At 54.3% G+C, this 23,889-nt stretch overlaps 1 protein-coding gene across 1 annotated transcript in view; it reads right to left on the reverse strand.

The window, feature by feature from the left end:
* The window catches only part of LOC119107292 (lutropin-choriogonadotropic hormone receptor), a 53,978-nt gene that overhangs the window by 3,522 nt on the left and 26,567 nt on the right, over window positions 1–23,889 (reverse strand). The window contains exons 5-9 of the mRNA XM_037230717.1: window positions 22,768–22,842; window positions 21,974–22,048; window positions 11,849–11,923; window positions 10,693–10,767; window positions 8,286–8,351 (exon numbers count right to left, since the gene is read on the reverse strand). Of these exons, the coding sequence (XP_037086612.1) occupies window positions 8,286–8,351; window positions 10,693–10,767; window positions 11,849–11,923; window positions 21,974–22,048; window positions 22,768–22,842 (366 nt within the window). The remainder of the gene's footprint in view (window positions 1–8,285; window positions 8,352–10,692; window positions 10,768–11,848; window positions 11,924–21,973; window positions 22,049–22,767; window positions 22,843–23,889) is intronic.

Here is a 23,889-nt window from a genome sequence, read left to right on the forward strand (position 1 = left end):
GTGAAATATGAGCCCCGGTGCATAAATCTCCGTATGTGCCGAGTATGAGACCGCCATGAGTGGCGTCTTCCCGGGCAGCGCACCGAGCAATATCCGTCTGAGAGGTCCCGCACATGAGCCGAGCCTCGCCCACCACGGCGTGATTACCTCTGGGCGCCCGGCACCTCACCGTTCTCCGCGATGGACACCACCCACCCCTGACCTGAGCGCTGCACGCGCCGGCCGCGGCTAGCCACCTCCCCGGGCAGTGGCCGCTCATGCGTGCTACTCCGTCAGCACGGCTGCGGGGCTCGCTGCCAGGGGCCGCAGCGGCAGGCCGGCCAGCGCCAGCACTACCTGTGCTCTGCGCTGTCGCAGACGAGCGTCCGCCGACGGCGGTAACTAGCCGCGCAGATCAGCTCCGCCCGAAAATCCCGGCCGACAATCGCCATGTGTGGCATGAGTGGTGCCTCCGTCTGTTATACCAGGGCTCAACGACGGTCCGAAAAGTTCAATGGTATTATGACTAAGCCAGCATCAACCGGAGTATGGATGGGGGAGGCTAGCATGGATTTACTGGGAGACGTTATTATGGCAACTTCCCTATCTCTTGAACCATTGAAATGATTTTGCCAATTTTAAGAGCATCAGCAACCCTGGATCATCTGGCGCAGAAAGCGTCGTTTTCAGACCACAACGCCGCTGGCAGTGTCGAGACTCAGATGAAGTCGGGCTGAAAGCTTTAGAAACATTTGTGACCACTCGCTGCCCGAAGGCAAACCGTCAATCTAAATTCTGCCCACTCCTTATCCCAATAGAACGATAGCCTACTAAGTTACAACTAAGAGCCTACTAAGCTACAGAAGCGTACGCCATGGGGAGAATTTGCATGGCATTACCCACTATGATAGCCATTCATGGTGCAAGAGCTCCCAGGTGGCACGAAGGCATGGGTCGCAAAATAAATGTGTCGCGTGATGATGGGTCTTCACGGGACAGGTAAAGCAGCTTTTCGTGAGAGGGGAAGGCTACACTGTTTGAGGGGGGGGGGGGGGCTAAGACGTGGCGCAGAAGATGCAGCTCCAGATCTTGGCCAATAGCCGCCTCAGCAGTCACGACCATTCTTCGTTCTAGCTCTGTCTGCGACACGACGCATTGTGGTATGACGGACAGCAGGGGAATCAAAGAAAACGAATGAAGAACAACAAACAATGAAGTCAGAATTCCCGAGGAACATCTGCACCAGATCGTAAAAAGCCTCTTGCGAGGCGCCTCAAAAGTCTGGAATTAGCCTCAGAAGTGCCAAGTCGTCCTCCTGCGCAAGCACCTGTCAATCTGGGGTGCTGAAACGGTACGGTCACGATCAGGTCACGGTCTCACGGTCGGTCACGATACGGTCACGATCTCCCGCCCTAGAATATGTTGCTGGCCGCGGTGCTGCTCCCCCGGCGGCACGCCTCATACACTGGTAAGATTCTGGAACTCCTGATCGTTCTGGCGAGATGCTGGAACTCCTGATCGTACTAGCGAGATGCTGGAACTCCTGACCGTACTAGCGAGATGCTGGAACTCCTGACCGTACTAGCGAGATGCTGGCACTCCTGGTCGTACTAGCGTTCCCAATCCCTCGGGGTCATCCCGCGATGTGCAGACGAAACGGCTCATGTCAATACCCTGCGGGCTCAACTTGCCAGTTTTGGATGCCCAACCGTTCAACAAAAAAAAATATCCCTTAGCCACATTTCGGCAATGGACGAAGCCTGTTGTGCCCACCACTTCCTGGAATCAGATGGCATGTTAAGAGCGCCTGGTGGGGTTCGGGGTATATCAATGCTTATCCGGGCTAGTGTTCTCTTGTGTCGACAAACTAATGTCCTGTGCTGTTTTACTCGAACTTGCACGTTCATGTGCATGGCCTGGATTAGCACTAAAACGCACGAGGCATTCACGAAACGAGATCAAGACATTACGTGCATTGCTTGCATCAGTCGATGCTGCTTTGCCCGCAGAAAGTGGCAGTAGGCTAATAGTGTGGTCTTACTTTTTACTTTTGCTGAGCACAGTTGGCCATGGTGAGGTTTCCGAAAATATGTCGCGCTAGTGGGTGAGGGACCGAGCAAGGAAGGATTGCTAAAACTATGACCTGCGTCTTCTTTAATCGTTTTCTTCCGAATTTGACTGACTTCCTTTTTAAAACAGTAGGGGGTGGGGGGGTGAACCACTTCATTTGAATAGAAAGCTACATAGGGGGGCTGTGGCGCCCCTCTAAAGTATTGGAATAAGCATGCGATATAATAGCATAAGCTCACTTATAACCATGGGCATACTTCTGAGAGGACAAGACTGTTCTACACAACGCAACTTCCCTGTTCAGTAAATATGCTCCTCAAAAGATAATTGTGTGATTACGTCGCAGTATTCCACACCACATTGATTGAGGACCAATTGATGACCATCATATCCGAAAATCGTCCTCACCAACGCCAGATATTAACGACTCGGCAATCTTATTTTTCCTGGCACTAATCGCCGCATGGCTAATGGAGCGGCAGGATTTGAATGACATGCCTAATGGTCATGCCAACGTCATGGCCATTAGGCATGCCATAAATGCGACATGGATTTATACGTCATGGATGCCTATCAATGCGTCATAAATGCGTCATGAATGCCTGGGTGAAAAATAAAATGGTTCAAAGGATCTCCCCAAAATGGTCCGCACATCATTGTGGGCATGAAGCTCAGGAACTGCCGGGGCTTAGGCCTCAAGAAAGGCAAGACTTTGAACTGCACCAAATGATCTTCAAGATGGCTATTTCAGTGAAAAACTCCATATAAATGTCACATGTCAAATGCAGACGTCAAAATGTGTAACGCTCTCTTTACAGAGAATATCAAAGATTAAAATCTACTGAGGCAAGCATCACGTGTGATGGAAAAACCTCACTCGTAACTACCAATTGGTGCGCTTTGATATTGGTGTGCAAATGACTCTTCTAGATAACAAAACCTCACCATTTCGTAGAAATTCTCTCCTCAATACGTTATTGTTTGATTGCGTCATGGAGCGCATCAGGACGTAAGGGTCGCTGCCAGACAGCCCGTGTCAGAATTGTCACTGTAACGGACGGGCTGACTGACTTGTGCTTAAAATAAACTGGCCGCAACAAGGTAGGTTTAAGGTGTGAAAACACCGACCACCATTATTTGCGCGTATTTGGAACCGTCCTCATTATGACCTTATATATATTTTTTCCGTGATGACATTTTGTTACCTGGTTTGCATTTTCGGTTACGGCACTATTGTTAAATTATCCGAATCCAAGCCTCATGTCCGTCATAACGAGCAGAACTCCCCAAATATCTGCACTATGCATGACAAAACGCTGTTGGTCATCGACCTAACGTAAGCTAGTTGAAAGCCAACCGGTGTCCGTTGATACAAGGCGTGCTGCCGCACTTCGGACACGGATAAGTCCGTGGCCCTATTTCCCTTGACCTTGAACACCAGGTCGCCGCGGAGCTGGCGTCGGACCAGGGGCTGCAGGGGGCCCCTGGACCCCTATTACTGAGCCGCTGCGCCTGGGTGCAACCGCTGGCAACTTGACGCATGCCTCGAAGCTCGGCGAGCTGCAGGTGGGGCTTACACTGCGATCTGGGAAATCAGAGGTACGGGGTTCGATTCCCCGCGGTTTCCGCCCTTTATACCGGGATGGGAGGCAGGTGACGTCATATAGCCTCAGCAGCTGAGCGTGCCGTTAAGTCCTAATGACGACGGCGACGAGCTGCAGATGCCGCCGATGAGCCGGGATGACTCATACACGGCCAGCGGCGCTCGCAGAACGCCGGTAATCAAGGTGTCCCGGCAGACGGTGAACTGGCCCGCGGAAAACCAGAGTAGCCACACGTGCCTGCCCTGGACTTGGCGGATGTTACGCCACATTAGCCGGGCTGCTCGTCGGAACGGACGCCCTGCAGCGGATAGTGCCGTTGGAAGTACGCCAGGGACCTATCGGTGCCCCCAGGCGGTGAAAACCCAGCCTCGATTGGGTAACAGCCGGAAAGCTTTCCGATCGCTACCCACGAGCGCCGTGTGCCATCTGTGAAGGTGGGACCTGAATCCGCGTGACCGGTGACTCGGAGCTGCACGAGCGAAGCGCGAGGATAACGTTCCGAGTCCTTACGGAGTCCTCGCGGAGTCCTTGCGGGCGAAGTACACCCACGCGTCCCGGCGGTCCCAGTAGGGTAACGTTGGGCGAGACGCGCCGCGCGGCACTTCTTGGTGCGCCGGCGAGCGCCCCGAGACCGATCCGCTGTGGACGCCACCGACTGTGCCAGTAACTTAGGTAACGTGCCGCCCAGACCCCGCTATGCGTCACCGACTGTGCCAACAACTTAGGTAACGTGCCGCCCAGACCCCGCTATACGTCACCGACTGTGCCAGCAACTTAGGCAACGTGCCGCCCGGACCCCGCTATGCGTCACCGACTGTGCCAGCAACTTAGGTAACGTGCCGCCCAGACCCCGCTATACGTCACCGACTGTGCCAACAACTTAGGTAACGTGCCGCCCAGACCCCGCTATGCGTCACCGACTGTGCCAGTAACTTAGGTAACGTGCCGCCCAGACCCCCGCTATACGTCACCGACTGTGCCAACAACTTAGGTAACGTGTCGCCCAGACCCCGCTATGCGTCACCGACTGTGCCAGCAACTTAGGTAACGTGCCGCCCAGACCCCGCTACACGGCAGGCGAGCTGAACCAAAGGCGAAGCTGGCGCGGGCGTGCGACGGTACCGTTCGAGGACACATCCATGAAGGTTAGGCGCGTCACCTGCAGCCACCGGAGCGGAGAACGCGACACAAGCATGAGCGGCATCTGCCGCACCACGCCATCGCCAAGACGCAGCCAGAGCGCACCGAACCCCGAACCGCTCCAGAGCGTCCCAAGTCGAGGCCGTAACAACGTCCCAAGTCGAGGCGGTAACGGCGCCCCAAGTCGGGGCCGCAACAGCGTCCCAAGTCGAGGTCGCAACAACGTCCCAAGTCGAGGGTCGCAACAACGCCCCCAAGTCGAGACCGTAACAGCGTCCCAAGTCGGGGCCGCAGCAGCGTCCCAAGTCGGGGCCGCAGCAGCGTCCCAAGTCGGGGCCGCAGCCGAGGCTCGGACGGCACATGACACCAGGGAGGCACTCCGCTTGACTGAAATCCTGCGGACGACGGCACGGGTCCTCCGCCCTGGCACCAGCTGTCAGACCGTTCGCAGTGAGCACCATACGCAGTGGCGCGTCTTCAAACGCCGTGTGCGTACGGTTAAACAATACAAATAACACTGCCGTCCGCTTATGCAATATTTCCGCCAACTCTTTTAACAATGACGTTTGGTTAGGTGCCGTGTGCCCGTCGGATCGTGACATGTCCAGTAGTGCATGAAAATATACATCGTCACTGCGCCAGTAGCCGTCTGTTGTTGCCACCTACCCTTAACCAGGCACGACCACAGTTCCCAAAAACGCATGTCCAAACTCGTTTTTAAACACATTTTTCCCGAGCATCACCATTCTGGTAACGCTCAGTTTTCCGGGAAAGTGAGAAGAGTGGACCATGTCACACCCGCCCGCTCCCTTCCAGTGGCCATGCCTGTACCGGTGAGCCGCTGCACAGGACCGGCGCCTTGACACGCCACCGCACCGCCACAGCCCTAACATGTACTGCGTTGCTCGTTATATAAGTGATATCTGCCGTGCATGCTGCGCATGCCCTGCATATATATATATATATATATATATATATATATATATATGTAATAAGGATAACCAACTACAAATTCAAACAAATTGTGATCGAGAAGGCATACTTTGCACTTTCCATTTCAATTCATTTTCACGGCCTGATTCGATGCCATATCGGCATCGAATGACGTCAAGGTGCTGATGAAGTAAATAATTTTAGCTGTAAAGTAGCGCTGCGTGGGCGAACTGGAACGCTATCAGTGGATCTCATCGGCACTGTCCGGTGTATTGGATTTACCCATGGCTTCGGCAGAAGCCTGGCTATCGCATTCAGTGGAGTTACAACAATGCAGTAGCCCTTATCAGCACACGCCAATACGGAACCACCCCAGCCGACGACCTTTGCCAAATCCCTGGTATCGAAAAGGAACGTCTTGCATTTATGCTTTGCATAGATCTGCATCGCTACGAAACATTAATGTCATCGTTGTTCAGGGGACAGGGTTTTACATCCTCTGCTTCCACTGCCGAAACACGTACGAAGCATGTTCTTAATGATATATATATATATATATATATATATATATATATATTGATTTCACCAATTTGATTTCATATATATATATGTATATATATATATATATATATATATATATATATATATCACTTGCCCCATTCTTCGATATCATTATCGGCAAGTAATCAGCAACGAAGGCATGACAATGGCCAGCTTGTTGGTCTGTCTGCATTACTAACTTCATCTCATCTCCGTCGCACCATACTGACTTCAAGCCGCTTCCACCATCAAAGCCAAGCTATTGGTCCCGTGCGCTGTGCTCGCGCCGAATTGCGCCCCCAAATGCCTCTCACAGCGCTGGGGCGATATGACAGACAATCATGGGACGCGTGCCCTGGGCGGGATGCTCGTCGACCGGCGCGTATGCACGTGCCGGGGGCGCGCTCCGCAACTCCACGCCGTCCGGCACCGGCGCGTGCTGCATGCTAACTTTCACTGGATGGCCCTCTGGGTCGGTCGGCCGACGTCAGAAGGCCGACGATCGTGTCGCGTCGGAGAGGGCCGGCGATCAGTGTCGCGTCCGGAGAGGGCCGGCGACTAGTATCGCGTCCGGAGAAGGCTGACGATCAGTGTCGCGTCCGGAGAAGGCCGACGATCAGTGTCGCGTCCGGAGAGGGCCGGCGACTAGTATCGCGTCCGGAGAAGGCTGACGATCAGTGTCGCGTCCGGAGAGGGCCTGCGACTAGTATCGCGTCCGGAGAAGGCTGACGGTCAGTGTCGCGTCCGGAGAGGGCCGGGCGACTAGTATCGCGTCCGGAGAAGGCTGACGATCAGTGTCGCGTCCGGAGAGGGCCGGCGACTAGTATCGCGTCCGGGAGAAGGCTGACGATCAGTGTCGCGTCCGGAGAAGGCCGACGATCAGTTGTCGCGTCCGGAGAGGGGCCGACGATCAGTGTCGCGTCCGGAGAAGGCCGACGATCAGTGTCGCGTCCGGAGAGGGCCGGCGACTAGTATCGCGTCCGGAGAAGGCCGACGATCAGTGTCGCGTCCGGAGAGGGCCTGCGACTAGTATCGCGTCCGGAGAAGGCTGACGATCAGTGTCGCGTCCGGAGAAGGCCGACGATCAGTGTCGCGTTCGGAAACGGCCGAGCGATATCGAGGCTATGAGTCCATTCAGAGTTGTTCCTCGAAATTTTGGCACCTTGACAGCCTGCGCTGCAGTGGCGCTCCATGGCCGTCAGTTTCAACCCAACTCGCTCGCCACGAGTTGGGTCATGGACGCAGCACGTGTTCGTGGCAGTCGGCCGACGAGGGCCGCGCGGCGTACCGGTAATGGGCCAACTTCACTGAAACGAGTGCAAAGTTGCGCAATCTTGATTTGCGATGTTGCAGCGCAAAGGCGTACCAAAATAGCTCAGTATTCCATTGGCTGAAAAGGTAGTCGAAATGAAGACACGCACACCGGTGGTCGTCTGGTATCTCTAGCCCTGTCTGTTTCCTTTCATTGCGCATGTCTTGACGGCGGAGAAGAAGGCGCACTTTCAATTAAGTACGGCTTGTGCCGTCTGAGTTGAGTGACATGAGCACGACCGATCTATACAGTGTCGCCGGCACAACACTCCCGCTCTCGACGTCTGGTGTCGCAGCTTGTTCTGAGTGAGCATAAGGGCTAGCCGCAGTCATCTCGGACACTTTAAATACGAATCAGCCAACGGCCGCCCTGACGAGGGAAACTTATTGGCAAATAAATCCTTGTTAAAACGAGCCGGCGTGAGTTCAAGCTGCCGGCCACACCCCGCTCCCATCGGATCGGCGGGCCCGAGGCCACGTGGCGGGCGCCCAAGAACCTTCCCTAGCTGACGTCGGCAACAACTTTGGGTGCTTTTAAAAGAAACTAAAGACACGCATGCGTTGCAGCTGCTTTGATTAGGATCTGGCCACGTTGCGAAGACAGCCTTAGGTCACGGAATCATGACACGAGCATGACGTAAGGACCAGGTTGGGAGTTCGTGCTTCCATTATCCATGCATCTGACGATGCGGTGCAATCAGTACTTACAGCTGATCGGTGGTAATGTTAATGCTGTTACTTGGTAGTGACTTGATCCTATTTCCGTCCAGGTCACTGGAAAATGTGGTCATTATCAGTTTGATTCTTCTTGCACACAGCATGCGACAGGAGTTCAAGTTTGACAAGGTGATGACGTCGAATTGGTTTTTCAATAGGTAATGATAATGCTGCGCCATAAACATCTGGTCTGCGTGCATAACACATCTTAAGCACATATTGGTGTGCGACCATGAATATACGACTTAATGGGATGAGTAAGTTTAGTTTAGTAGTAAGTCCCGCTAACTTTCAACTTTGTTTTCCTTGCCCGGAACATTTTTATCCAGTCAGCAGCTTTTAGAGTCAACCAATCTCGGTCCCTGAAATACTGAGATATTCGCGGAGAGTACAAGCATCACATTTGAGCGCAAATAGCACGCTGGCGTAAAGCCAAAAATGGCAATATTTCACACACAAGCTCGTCTTTGACCTTGCGCTATTGGCTATAATGCCGTCATAATGGAAGCGCTATCAAGCGCTACCTGCCTCCATTTGGTACATAGAAGACAAAATTACTTGACGGAATCATTGCAGCATTATAGTTTGTCATGATTCGATAAAAAAATCGTCACGAGTACTTCCGGTTAAGAAGAAAATGAGATGTCAGTCCTTTAAAAGCACGGATGATTAAGTGCTTGCCGCAGGACGAAGGACAGAAGAAGCGTTTTTACCACAAGTTTTCTCCACGCAATTACTTAAATAATGAAGCCTTTGAGCATAACTTCAAATACAAATCTGAACATAAGAATAAACTCAGAGTACAAAAATCAGTTAACTATAGTGATGGCAATGTAAATCCTGTCGACAGAAAATCCTATGGCTTTCAGCCAAATACATAAAGCGATTAAAGCAATAGCCGCGAGAGACAAACACAGCAGAACGGTGCGGTACAGACGTTTTTACAGTACCACCAAATTCGGTACCTGACGCGAGGCATTTCACTTATATGGGGTCGACCGGGTGGTAAACTAGGAAAGGCCCTGGCAAAAGGAGGGGATGTATGACAAAGGGTCACGTGACAGCTTTTCTCATATTCAACTTGGTCTGATGGGCCTCATCCCTTTGACAATCATCTTTGACGACGATTGATGGCGGACATTGGTGAGCTGGCAAACGAATCTCATTGCGAAGTCTGTTTTCCAATGGAAGGCAGAGCTTTATCCCCAAAAGACGATGGGTATTGCTACATTTGAACTATCAACCGTGTTTTTCAAAGAAGTCTTCCTTCTAACCAGCTTTAGGAGATGAAACTTTAATGAAATGAAATGAAGTACTCTGGACTTCACTTCTTTTCGTTAATTCAAATGCAAGTTCAATCCTTGCCTACCACGTCGGTTAAAATTTCTACGGATAGTGCTACCCGCCCTCTGTTGTATTACATTTACTGACAACAGAAGCAGCTTCACGAGCCAGACTCAGGGTTCGGGGCTATATTTGTAGTCTGCCCGAGCTTCGTCCCCGGAAATAGATTACAAGAAGATTGGATATTCCTCGGACAGCTTTCATCAGTGGGAAAGCTAGTGGGGTCATTTGTTCAGAAGGCCAAACCGACGATGACACATGTGACAATATTGTGCGCTCCAGGACGGATTCCGCCGTCAACGTCGGAGCTCTGCCTGACGTGCCCGTCTCTGGAGGACACGGCGGCGATTCTCGCGTCAAAGCAGGCCCCGGCCGACTTTCCGCCGAGCCGTTGTCTCACGCTGACCGCACGCGTGACCGCACGCACGCGTGACCGCACGCACGCGTGACCGCACGCACGGCGTGACCGCACGCGTGACCGCACGCACGCGTGACCGCACGCACGCGTGACCGCACGCACGCGTGACCGCACCGCACGCGGGACCGCACGCGTGACCGCACGCACGCGTGACCGCACGCACGCGGGACCGCACGCACGCGTGACCGTGCGACCTGTCGCTGGTCACGTCAGTCGAGGTGTGAACATTGGCGTCCTCCGACCGTCACGGAATCATATGACTAATCGTGGTTATGCTCCTCCTTCTGGAACTTGTCGTTGACAAAAAGTCAGGTTTGTTGGCTCGATAAAGCTACCGACAGCAGTCGCCAAGATTTTGCTAACTACTTGAAACATTTATCTCCTGAACGCTTTACGTCCAGATGACTTGTATAGTTATGTCGCATGATGACACAATATAATCAACTTTATCGCAACCTTCGTCACCCTTCAATGCAAACAAGACACTAGGACGCCCATTGCATATCAATTCAACTCATGCAAACAAATACTTTCCCCCTCCGCGAAATCATCGACGTTTTCCGCCCCGGCTGAACTGGCCTGAACCGCGCACGCACGAACGTTCCGGACAGCGGCGGTGGCTGGTGTTCCGCTCACATCATGTGCAGGATGGTACCCGTCTGCAGGCCGGACAGGTCGGGCATGCCCTCCAGACCGGTGCCCACCAGCCGCCTGGAAAGCAGCCAAGGGTCGGCCCGGTCAGCCCGTCATGCTGCCGACATCTCGCGCCGACAGCTCGCCGACACAGCCCGACAGGCCGCGGCTCGCGTCGACGGGGCGGTGACAGCCGCCGGGCCCCTGGCGGCCAGCAGTGCTTCCGGCTCACGGCTCGAAACGGCGCCGGTGATCTCGGCCGAGTGCTGTCAGACCACGTAAGCGTCGGCGGCCGGACTCTCGGAAGCTGAGGAGCTGACCTGAGAGCAGCTGACGTGTGCCTCAGAACACATTGACAGGGTCAAGATCAGACTCTGGCCAACTCAGCCCCGCTGATGCTGGTTTCTGGACGAACGGGTGGCCGCGGCGGAGAGCAGTAGCGTTGACGTCTGTCTCGGCGGCGGTACTCACAGCGAGCAGAGTGCTGGTAGGTCAGCGGTACTCACAGCGAGTAGAGCGGCGGCAGGTCGGCGGTACTCACAGCGAGCAGAGCGGCGGCAGGTCAGCGGCACTCACAGCGAGCGGAGCGGCGGCAGGTTGGCGGTACTCACAGCGAGCGGAGCGGCGGCGGGTCAGCGGTAGTCACAGCGAGCGGAGCAGCGGGCAGGTCAGCGGTACTCACAGCGCGGTACTCACAGCGAGCGGAGCGGCGGCAGGGTGGCGGTACTCACAGCGAGCGGAGCGCTGGCAGGTCGGCGGTACTCGCAGCGCGGTATTCACGGCGAGCGGAGCGGCGGCAGGTCAGCGGTACTCACAGCGAGCGGAGCGGCGGCAGGTTGGCGGTACTCACAGCGAGCGGAGCGCTGGCAGGTCGGCGGTACCCGCAGCGCGGTACTCACAGCGAGCGGAGCGGCGGCAGGTTGGCGGGTACTCACAGCAAGCAGAGCGGCGGCAGGTCGATGGTACTCACAGCGAGCGGAGCGCCGGCAGGTCGGCGGCACTCACAGCAAGCGGAGGGCTGGCAGGTCGGCGGTACACACAGCGAGCGGAGCGCCGGCAGGTCGGTGGAACTCACAGCGCGGTACTCATAGCGAGCGGAGCGCCGGCAGGTCGGCGGTACTCACAGCGAGTGGAGCGGCAGCAGGTCGGCGGTACTCACAGCGAGCGGAGCGCCGGCAGGTCGTACCATGCTCGCGGGCTGACAGACTCCAGACTGGGCGCGTGTTGGACGTATCTGGAGCGGCCGGCAAGAGCGTCAGATTGCTTCAGCCAACTTCCAACCGTGACTCCCACATGGAAACTGCACCCGAAATGAATGAACGGTACCCATGCCACAGCTCGACTACATATCCAGCCTGTGGAACCAGCCCATCCAACCAATCCAACCTTTGAATGTCGCGCCGGGTAAACTGATCGTCTAATCATCCCCATCAACACCGAACCCCGGGACAAGGTCATCACCGACAGCCGTCAATCGTGACACGAAGGATCGAACGTCCACCTGCCCCGCGTCAACACGAGTGCAAGGAATAGCGTGCCTGTTACACTCGACTAGCTTCAGCGAGTCTTGTTTTCACTGCCAAACAAAGCAAGGAACTTGGAAGGTGGCATATCACTCAGCATCGAAACTCGGCTTCGGCGCCATCGGTCAAACCTTGCTTCGCATTATCAACATTAGCATCGTCTCGGAAACCGTGTCCGCTAGCTGCAAAAGTGACGCTATAAGACCACTTTATAAAACGAGCGACCCGTCCGCAGCATCGAACCGATCACACTGTTTCCAGTCATATGTAACCTAATGGGAAAATTCGCTCACCAACAATTCACGTCTGCACTAAAGCCTTTTTAGCGCTGACCAGCACGGATGGATGGATCATCACTCAACCTGTACCGTTCCTTTAAGTTTTGCGGAAGAAATTTTGCATAGCATGGACCGATCCCAAGTGAGGCTTCTTTTAATTATAGACCTAAGCCGTCGTTTTGGTGTGTTGGGGCACTTTCCCTTCTTATGAAGCTCCAGCTGCTCCAGAATTCCGCCGGATGGTTTGAGAGCTATCTGGAGGGCTACACGCAGCGAGTGAGAGTGGGCGGAATGTTTTCTAGTACTTGTCAGGGCTCCTACCTTGTCCCTTTGTTATTCAACATGCCCAGCAATAACCTCGCTTGCCACACACCGCCTGAAATCAACGACTCCCGTGTAACGGTAGCCCGTTACGCTGAGGACAGACAGCTCGTCGTCACATGACCACGGATGAGGCAGTCAGGTCTGCGTTAGTCCTTGGAGACAGTCCTGGACATAATGCAAAGACACATGGTTTCTCCAGCATGCATAGCGGTCGACACTGCGAGACGAAACATTTACTCTGACGACATATTTACTCGACGAAGCATTTGTTATGTGGAGACAAGTGCCAGCTCAACCAGACCCGTCCATCACCCACCGTCGTGCATATAGAGATGTCTCTTCGATGCCCAGATAATGTGAACAATTTGGGTGTGGCCATGGATCGCGCATCGCCCTGGGAACTGCGCGTAAGCCACGTCACTTGGCGGTCATTTGGCACTATTGCCGCTCTCCTAAATGTCAAACCCGTGTTGCCTGCCAATGTTCTGCATCATTGACGCGTTTCTCTTCCCCATGGCCGTTGCCCTCAGGTTTATCGGAGCTTGCACAGCACGACTGTTGCCAATTTGCAGACAGCGTTGAACTTCGCAGCTGGCGTGATTTACGGACGCCGGTAAATTTGCCAATGTGTCGGATGCTTTACGACAGGTTGGCTGGCGCAGTGGCCGAAGGTTTCTGGCTTCCCCGACACGTGCGTTTTACACAAATTGTTGACCAGCGGGGAACCGGAGACTTAACTTTCTCAGCTCCCCGACAGCCATGAAGACACCGAGTGCAGTACGCGTTAATCTGGCCATTTATGTGTCTCTCGCTCCAAGAGCACGCGTGGCCAGGGAGCATCCCATCGATCTCCGCATATGTACAACGAGCGTGTCAACAGCAGCGACGTTGCGGACTTGGCTTTTTCTTTTTCCAAGATTCGTGTCCACGACATGATTCCAAGTACCTGACATCTTACTCCTTTTGCATATTTCTCTTTGTGACGCATTTAGGCTTGTTGCGTGGAGAATGTCGCTGTGCCTTTCGACGAGGGTCTTGGAATAGCACAGTTAAGTCGATGAACTAATGAAGTGCAATGAAAAGCAATGTGATGCGCCCATCTCTTCTCGATGTGATACGTTGTTTGTAATAAAAAGGCCCAGGGAACAAATGGAATTCATTTTCTGTCTTATATAATATATATATATATATATATATAATATATATATATATATATATATATATATATGTACATATATGCGGGTTGAAGACCTCATCTCGATACTGCGTTCAGAAAGCACAGTTATTTCAATGAATTCCCGTCACTAGGCTCTTGGTTGATCTCGCTCTCGTGCTCGGCGCTCGGCGCCCTGCCCGGTCCGCAGGCAATGTACTGGAATAGTCCAGAACGGGACAACACGTCTGCGTAATCCTTCTGAGCGTGTCAAGTCCAGTCCAGTCCAGTCCCATCCTGTCCAGTCTGCTCCCTTCCCTAGATCTGGGGCTGCGGCGGTAGCAGGCAATTTTGGTAGGTGTTTAAAAGAGTTATCAAAGGCCTCTGGCACGAAATTCTTCGTTATAAACATATTCGCAAGTCTGTGTTGAAAACCAGCTAGGGCACTTTGCAAATGGCTGGAGGCGGCTTTTGACAACGATATGGTCACATGAATAACACGTGTGTTGGTTCCCAGCCTTCTTTGACATACGCGGCTGTTCGATTTGGTGCGTGTCATACGTGTGCTGTGTAAAAAAAACACGTTAAAATATTTTGATTAGGTGGAAATAACCAGTGCAGTTGACACGCCCTTAAAACTCGATAACTGAGTCTTCCGACAGCCCACTGCGTGCAACAGTCTTGGTTGTGCCGTTGGCTGAGCCAAAACAGACTACGTGCAATGGCGGTACCAACTGCACCATAGTCACGTTTTCTCTCGCCAGCCAGGACGGGCCGAGATTTGCAAGCAGAAGCTGACTGATTTACGAGCCGTTTGGAGCTGGATAATGCCGTGTGTTTCATGGGGTGATAGGCAATGTCTGAGCGATGAACGTACTAGGGCATCAGTCGTCTGCTTTGGCGTTCAAGGAGACATGGAAGAAGGCTTCTGACATATTTCGCTATTAGTTTTATATCGCTATGTGGCTGGCAGTTAAGTCGCCTGACAATGATTGCGTCGAAACTCACTGTCAGAAAAAGAAGGGCAATGATCAACTATAGTCCTATGATGGCAAACTTTATCTTAAAAAAATCGGAGGCGAGCTTTTAACCCTGGGCCTTCCCTGGTCATGAAATTGAACAAAACCCCTGTCAAACATTTAATTCGCGTGTTCAAAAACAAAAAAACAGCCGCACCGGCGGCGGTGATACGGGTCAAATATTAGGACAGGACGCTACGCGGTCGTCACGTGCTCCTCAACGAGCCACGGGCAGCGATGAAGCGAAGATCGCGCTGCATGATCATCTAGATTCGCTGTTATTTAAATTTGCTCTGAAAGTTTTAGCTACCGACTAGTGGCCTTCTTGTGTGCTGAACTGCTGACACCTCCGGTTTTTCATTTTCAATTTGTTGATATTTTTCCGCCATTGGGTTTTACGGAGCAGTCAATACATGGACAGGGCTAAAAACGTAATCATGCACCAAAATAAAGACGGAGCGCCTACTTGGGCTCACATCCTCGACCCGCATATATGCCATCGCCCGCCCTACTGACCCCTGGGTCAGTAGGGCGGGCGACCCCTGGACAGCCCTACTGACCCCTGGGTCAGTAGGGCTGTCCAGGTTTCCTCTCCCCCTTCCCCAGGCGCCCAAATGACCAGACCCCCGGTGCCCTCTCCCCCTCCTCCCGGCCGCTCAAAGTAAGAACTCAGGTCAGATTGTCTTAATATGTTGCTCGATTAGATACAGGCCGTGACACATCGTGGCAATCTCTTCTAGGACAGTGCGACGGTAAGCAGATGACAAGAGTCGCCGCGCAACAGCCAGGAGGGCGTGGGTCAGCTCCAGCTCGGCCGCGTCGGCGGGGTGCGAGTCAAACGTGACGATACGGGGGCGGAGCAGGCTCGACGGCGCGTCCCGGCCAGTAGGGATGAGCGGGGCGCGGTCCGCGATCACTGCGGTACGGCCCTAGTCATTTATCTGATGCTTAGGCAGCAGAAGGCATCGCGAGCAGAAGGGACGCCATCGCGACGACGGAAGCAGTTGACGATCGAGCTGTCTAATGAATGACTTTTTTGGGAATGGTTGACGCGGGCAGTTGTGATCACTTAACATTCGCATCTAATGATCGACTTTTTGGGAATGGTTGAGGCGGGCAGTTGGGATCACTTAACATTCGCATCTAATGATCGACTTTTTGGGAATGGTTGAGGCGGGCAGTTGGGATCACTTAGCATTCGCATCTGAGTCTTAATGACATTAATTTCCTTCCCGCCCCGGCAAAACCAGTCAACCGCATGACTGAATGCCGTCTTTAGCTGTGAACTAGTTCCAGTCAGATGCTCTGGTTGCGGTCGGCTGTACGCAGTTGAGGTTTGCACTTGAACGGTGATGAAGTCATCTGTGTAAAGGTTGATTTCGGCAGTACAAATCAATGATATCCAAGAGGCCAACGGCCAGCACAGAAGACTCCGACGATGTTCGGTAGGTATTTGGACAAGAGCGTTGTCCCGTCCCTTCTAGTAGCTCTAACCTATTGGGCATGACCTCGCATGTTCTTGTACAGTTCATGTGTGCCAACACTTGAAACCCTGAACTTTTTAAGCGATTTCACATGCTTAATAACATCGAAATATTCGGACAGGTCATGCAGAACCGTTATCGATATTTTCCCGAGCTTATTGTGCGGTCCACTGTGATAGCAGTGAGAACGGTTTCGGTTTGCTGGAACTGATGTATCGGTGCTGATTTATAGAAATATCATTGGTGTTCCAGAAGGTGAATCGAAATTACGTCAAGCATGAAGAGAACCTCAGGCAAGCAACGTTTGCTACGTCCACCTTTCTCAAACCTGTGATTAAAAAGTATAAGAAAACGTTTTGAGCCTGCGCACTCCTAATCTTAAGAGCGAGGACACCAATGGCCGGGGTTGCGAGTTCCGTTGAGCGGAGCGGCGTTGGCCGCTGCAGCTAACACCGGGCGGCGGGCAGCGGGTACCAGAGCAGAGCGGCGTTGGCCACTGCAGCTAACACCGGGCGGCGGGCAGCGGGTACCGGAGCAGAACGGCGTTGGCCGCTGCAGCTAACACCGGGCAGGGGGCAGCGGGCACCAGAGCAGAGCGGCGTTGGCCGCTGCAGCTAACACCGGGCGGCGGGCAGCGGGCACCAGAGTAGAACGGCGTTGGCCGCTGCAGCTAACACCGGGCAGCGGGCAGCGGGCACCAGAGCAGAGCGGCGTTGGCCACTGCAGCTAACACCGGGTGGCGGGCGGCGGGCACCAGAAAGCGGCCGTCGTGAAATAATGCCCCCGGGGTGTTTCGAAATGCATTTGTGTTGTTCAACGTTTACATTGAGACGTACATTTAAGCTGTATAATTTTAGGCTGCACCTTGAACAGATTTATATACAGCAGCGCAACAAATAGAGAAGATTCCTTTACTTTTCCAGTTTTACGGCCAGTTTGCAGCACCAATACCAGAAACCGAAGAAAATCGTGCCCTCTCTAGATCAAATGAGAAAAATCGTTGTAATTTTTGCGGGGGGTCTTGACTGGCAAAGCGCCATTTGTCCTCCTTGTCACCCCCGCCCCTCCTTGCCAATACTGGGCGCTGCCTTGCATTGAGGGTACGGAATACAACAACATTTAGTCTGCTATACGCACACTGAAAGTCATTACCAAAAACACAACTAACAGACTACCAAAAGTGATAAAAACCCGTAAATGAAGGACAAACATGTTTAATCAAACCACCATTCATCAGCAGGAATAGAGCATCAATTTTATATATCTTGGGAGATCGTAAAGCTAACGACAGGGTGGCTTTCCTTCGGGCATGCGATGAAAGAAAGTCGTATGCCAGCATGGGCTGACTAGATGTGAAACGGACAACTGTCGGCTTTGCTTCTGACGCCAGCTTCCGAAATTGAATGAACGTTCTTTATGACGGGACTCCTACCCGCTCATCGATCTCGTCAGTTCTAATTAACTGCAGTCTCCCTGATGAATAAACAACAGAGTGTGGGCTTGGTCAAGGCTGTCTAAGCCGGCTACTTTTCCTTGCCTACCTAATTTCCTCGCGCTGCCGTTGGTCATACAGCACCCTGACAGTGCTACAGGTCGCAGGAGCCCGCACGTCCAGTGCTACAGGTCGCATGAGCCCCCACGTCAGGTGCTTCAGGTCGCAGGAGCCCCCACGTCCAGTGCTACAGGCCGCATGAGTCCCAACGTCAGGTGCTACAGGTCGCAGGAGCTCCCACGTCCAGTGCTACAGACCGCAGGAGCCCCCACGCCAGGTGCTACAGGCCGCAAGAGCTTTCAATTCCAGTGCGCAGAAGCCCCACATCTAGTGTTACAGGCCGCGGGAGCTCTCACGTCTGGTGCTACAGGCCGCACAAGCCCCCACTTGCAGTGCTGCAGGCCGCGGGAGCCCCACGTCAGGTGCTGCAGGTCGCAGGAACTCTCACACCCAGTGCTGCAGGCCGCGGGAGCCCCCACGTCCAGTGCTACAGACCGCGGTAGCTCTCACACCCAGTGCTGCAGGCCGCGGGAGCCCCCACGTCAGGTTCTGCAGGTCGCAGGAGCTCTCACACCCAGTGCTGCAGGCCGCGGGAGCCCCCACGTCAGGTGCTGCAGGTCGCAGGAGCTCTCACACCCAGTGCTGCACGCCGCGGGAGCCCCCACGTCAGGTGCTGCAGGTCGCAGGAACTCTCACACCCAGTGCTGCAGGCCGCGGGAGCCTCCACGTCAGGTGCCGCAAGTCGCAGGAACTCTCACACCCAGTGCTGCAGCCGCGAGAGCCCCCACGTCAGGTTCTGCAGGTCGCAGGAGCTCTCACACCCAGTGCTGCAGGCCGCAGGAGCCCCACGTCAGGTGCTGCAGGTCGCAGGAACTCTCACACCCAGTGCTGCAGGCCGCGGGAGCCCCACGTCAGGTGCTGCAGGTCGCAGGAGCTCTCACACCCAGTGCTGCAGGCCGCGGGAGCCCCACGTCCAGTGCTACAGACCGCGGGAGCTCTCACACCCAGTGCTGCACGCCGCGGGGGGCCCCTACGTCAGGTGCTGCAGGTCGCAGGAGCTCTCACACCCAGTGCTGCAGGCCGCGGGAGCCCCCACGTCCAGTGCTTCAGACCGCGGGAGCTCTCACACCCAGTGCTGCACGCCGTGGGAGCCCCCACGTCAGGTGCTGCAGGTCGCAGGAGCTCTCACACCCAGTGCTGCAGGCCACGGGAGCCCCCACGTCCAGTGCTACAGACCGCGGTAGCTCTCACACCCAGTGCTGCAGGCCGCGGGAGCCCCCAGGTCAGGTGCTACAGGCTGCAGGAGCTCTCACGTGGGCCGGCGCGGCAGCCTCAGCGGCTGATGACGGCGTGGCGCGTCACGGCAGTCGGTTTGCTCGTACCCACTCTCACGGAGCGGTCGTTGATTGCGTCGGGCATCGCACTCGGTGTGATAGCCGCGACCTTTTCGAGAACGGACGATGGGCCTGAGCACACGGCCGACTGGGCTGGGCCCAGCCTCGGCCAGCGACCGCTGCAGATGCGACGCACTGCTGCGCACTGAAGAGCTGGCGCTCCGCCACGCGGCACGCTCTGTTGACCGCGACTGACCCGCCCAGGCCGACGGGCGCAATCCATGCTTCCATGTGTCATATCTAAATGACGCACGCGCGGCACAAATCAGTATGCAGATTCAGAGCCACGCGAACCATGGAGAGAGTAGAGGGACAGGCGCAGCATCAGAGCCGGTGCGAACGCTACCCGGGCGGGATCTCGTTACGCTGTCCGCTCTCCTCCGTGATTGCGGGGGCCCGCCATGGTTAGAGGCTTCCCTGCCACATTCCTGTAGTCTCCAAGGGCGCTGCATTCATGTAGTCTACCGGGGTTTGGCCGGACACAGGTGCCTTTAATGCTGCCGAGACTGGAGCCCGAGTGTGCAAAGCATGAGTAATGCTTCGTGCCTTTTGTCTCAGATAGTCACTTGGGCTTCCCCGCAAAAGTAGTCACCAGTTCGCTCCACGGTTGCACTAGGTTTGCTCGATTGGCACAAACGCTCACAAGCGCGCCGGCACACGGGGCAGGGGGGCAACACACGCACACTACCTCTAGCGCAGCGATAAGTTCGCTCTTCTTCGTCTTCAAGGTCGGGCCGGCTTACGTGAACATGTTTCACCACTCATCTTCACCACTCTCATTTTGTCAGGCATGTCGTCTAAAGGCATCATATGATCTGTAATGATCTTGACACCGTGATAATTTGTTCTCGCACTTCAGTTACCATATCCGACGATAGCATTGGTGCCTCGCAACAAATGCACTAAGCTCAAAGGTGCGAAAGCTGCGATTAATCCACACAGATCCTCTCAGCACGGCGGGTCATATCGCGCAGCGCCTCACAATTGCGAAGCTCAGAGCTTCTCCGAGTTTCCAAACTCATAGTTCCCTCTGAATTTGGCTGGACTGATCCATCCCATCCTTCCAAAGCTTCTCGGAAACACGCTTCGGAAACAGACGGAGTCGAATCCAGAGAACTATTTCCTGGCGAAGTTGCAGGCCGCTCCCGACCGCAGTGGCAGGCTCAGCACAGGCCACCCCGGTGATCTATCGTAGCTGGCACGCCCGCCTGCGTTCCAAGCGAGTGGCAGAGCCGCTGGCTGAAGGTGCGTCGTCACACGAATTCGGGTCACGTCTCAAGCGTCGTGCTTCCCAGACAAGACGGGAAATCTTAGCGCAGTAGCTCGCGCTGTAGTCCCACCTGCCGTCGTAAATGGACGTATGGACATGCGACATATTCGTCGCTTGTTTCTGGCTTAGGACCAATACTTCCAACACTTGGGATTATCTGGACGGTATGGTCAGTATTTACTGTGCATTGAGCTGCGGTTAACCAGCACTCGGACCCAACGTCAGCCCGGGAACACGGCTCTTGCAAAGAACTGGACAATGGATATTGGTGAGTACAGGAAGCTTGCTTCGGGCAATGTTACCATCGTCCGGGTAAGTGTGTTGTGTTTCTCCACCACGAGTCATGTCTTGTAGGGAACGGTGGTGCATATAAAGGAAAGACAACAGCCATCATGCGCGAATCAGGGGAACAATGGTAATGGTCCAAAACAGAGCTGGCGTATGCCATTGTAATTTAGCGGCTGTGTGCTCTGGTCTCAGTCAGCCCAGAGCCAGCAGATAATTCGAACAGTACTTTGCTCGAATAATGTCGCGGTACCTAATCGAAACCAAAACACGAACAGTATCAGGACAACTCAACAACCAAGTTGTTTGATTTAAAAAAGACTTCCAGCATAGCAATGGGCCATAGTAAAACGCTGCGTTAAAATAAATGAGCAAGGCCCGAAAAAAGCATTGCTAGAACAGCAGCGTTGCGAGCAGCGTGGCCATAAATCACTGAACAGCAGCTGCAGCCTGGCCCCTGGGATCGGTGTTGAGCCACGGCTGCCACCCCACCGTCTCTCCTCCCTGTCCACTCGCCGGTCTGCGACTTCCGGCCCAGGCAACCACACGAAGACGGAGGAGCAAACTGGCAGTGCGCCAGAAAGCCGAGACCGTGAAACACCAGTCGTGAAACATTGATGCGATTTTCTGAGATTGCGCCCCAGCAGTTCGTCACGTGCCGACGGCAACAATCGTGGGAAGTCAACTATCAGCGAGCATAGCAATGGAATGCACGTGAGCACGACCGTGTGCTATAATTTTAGAACAATGTAAGTTACTGAACCGATGAAAGAAGACATTTCAGTCCGGGTTTATCATTCACTTACTTACCAGATCAGTGCTTACTGGTCTTTCGTCTGCCGCAAAATAGATCCCGAGGGCCCGAGAACAACAGTTTGTGACAAAATTGAAGACAAAGTTCACTTAACAATACGCACAAAGCTCATCTGTGCCAGCAAGAGTACAACAGCGTCACTCGCGTCATCGAATTTGCGCTCGATGCCGAACCGCTCGTTCCCCTTCCCCCCCCATTCCCCCCTCCCCCCCCACTCTCCCACGCCGAGATCCTATTTCACCACTCACATATTGAGAAGGTGCGGCAGCCGGCGCAGAGCGTGCGCGCGTATCCGCTGCAGGTGGGCATTCTTGGAGAGAACACTGAAACCAGGCGGCATGGTTATGTTTCAGGACGAATGAACCAGCCCACACTCAGACACAACTGGCAAGATGAAGGACGCGCGTGGGCGGGGAAGGTGCTCTGAGGTCTCGTGGTGCACCATCATGCGAGCCAAGTTCTACCTGGGTCTGCAAACGCTCGCTGCTGTGTCGCAGGTATATGCATCGATGAAGGCACGTCATATCTGCTACAGTCCTTATCTGATGTATTTATACCTTTCTTGACTTTTTTAGACGTCAGCGCAGTTGGTAACTTTTGAGTCAGCATGAATCATTCACACGCTTAAAAGACGTTTAGGGCAGCGGACCTTTTTCAGTCGAATTACGTTTGTTTACTGATAACCGGGAAAATATATCACAAGGCACCGGCCCAAGACTTGCAGACAATGCCGTGTGCCTCAACTTGAGGCTTCCATAAAACATGATCTGCATTTAAAAAGCGTTCTAAAAATAAGCATGCTCAAATGGCTCTCTTTGCAAGATGCGGATGACGTCCAGAAGTTAGAGCGTTTGCGCTACCTCGTGGTATTTCTGGAACGGGTCGTTCTCGTCTCCTGCTGAAAATTCCAGACGTTGACCTCCCACTTTCAACGGATGGTCCAAGTTCTAGACGTCAAATCACCCAACACATGGATCGTGCGCCACTTCAATCTACTGACACCCGAGCTGGAATACTGATGTCGGCCGGCCTGGCTGCTCACATGTCACGGAGATGGAGGGCGTACGGCAGGAAGTCGTCCCGTTCGATCTGACGGATGCCGGTGCCAGTCAGCGTTCTGAAATAGGACACCAGCCACAGGTCAGGCACAGTAGTGACGCCTGGCCGGGCGGACGGCACAGCAGTGGCGATTGGCTGAGCGGGGGGCACAGCAGTGGCGCATTGGCCGAGCAGACGGCACAGCAGAGGGAATTGACCAAGCGGGGGGCACAGCATTGGCGCATGGCCGAGCAGACGGCCCAGCAGTGGCGCATAGCCGAGCGGGGGGCACAGCAATGGCGCATGGCCGAGCGGGGGGCACAGCAGTGGCCCATAGCCGAGCGGGGGGCACAGCAGTGGCGCATGGCCGAACGGGGGACACAGCAGTGACGCCTGGCCGAGCGGACGACGCAGCAGTGGCGCATAGCTGAAAGGGGGGGGGGGGCACAGCAATGGCGCATGGCCGAGCGGGGGGCGGGGGGCACAGTTGTGGCGCGTGGCCGAGAGGGGGCGCAGCAGTGCGCAGATGCAATCTTGCAAGCGTTTTGCGGCCAATGAGTCACTAATGAAGACGGAGCAATCGCAAACACTGCTGTCCCCGTCGACGGCGTTCATTCGCATCTGAACCTGTTCTCATGCGCAACGTCAGATTGACCCCACGTCGCCCTGCGGTTTTGGCAGCCGCATTCCGAACGACTGCAGCTTTCGTCTTCAAACTTGACGTCTTTTCCGACGCGATGATTTTCACACAGCCTGTCAACATTTCAGCGCCCTCCCCCCCGCCTGCATGATGCTTAGGTGAGTATAAGAGTGCTTTTTGAGAGGCACGCCATCAAGAAAGCTGCAAGATCAACTTTGTATCGCATGTCCCAGTATAACCCCCGCACAAAACTGCATGGACGCAATACTTTACTCGTCCAACCTTGTGCATGTTTTTCGCGCTACATGTCTTATTAAACACTCACGGTTCTCTCATCACGCACATCACATCACACATGCTTTACATTACTTTGCGCACAAAAGCATTAGCTTAAGCAATTCTTCACATCGCATTTCTTTGCATACGCAGTTCTTCGCGTCACATTTGTTCGCTACGCATTTCTTCACATGCCTAGTTATTTACGTC

Source organism: Pollicipes pollicipes, unplaced genomic scaffold (assembly GCF_011947565.3).
Source record: "Pollicipes pollicipes isolate AB1234 unplaced genomic scaffold, Ppol_2.1 Scaffold_2555;HRSCAF=2994_pilon_pilon_pilon, whole genome shotgun sequence".
NCBI lineage: Eukaryota > Metazoa > Arthropoda > Thecostraca > Pollicipedomorpha > Pollicipedidae > Pollicipes > Pollicipes pollicipes.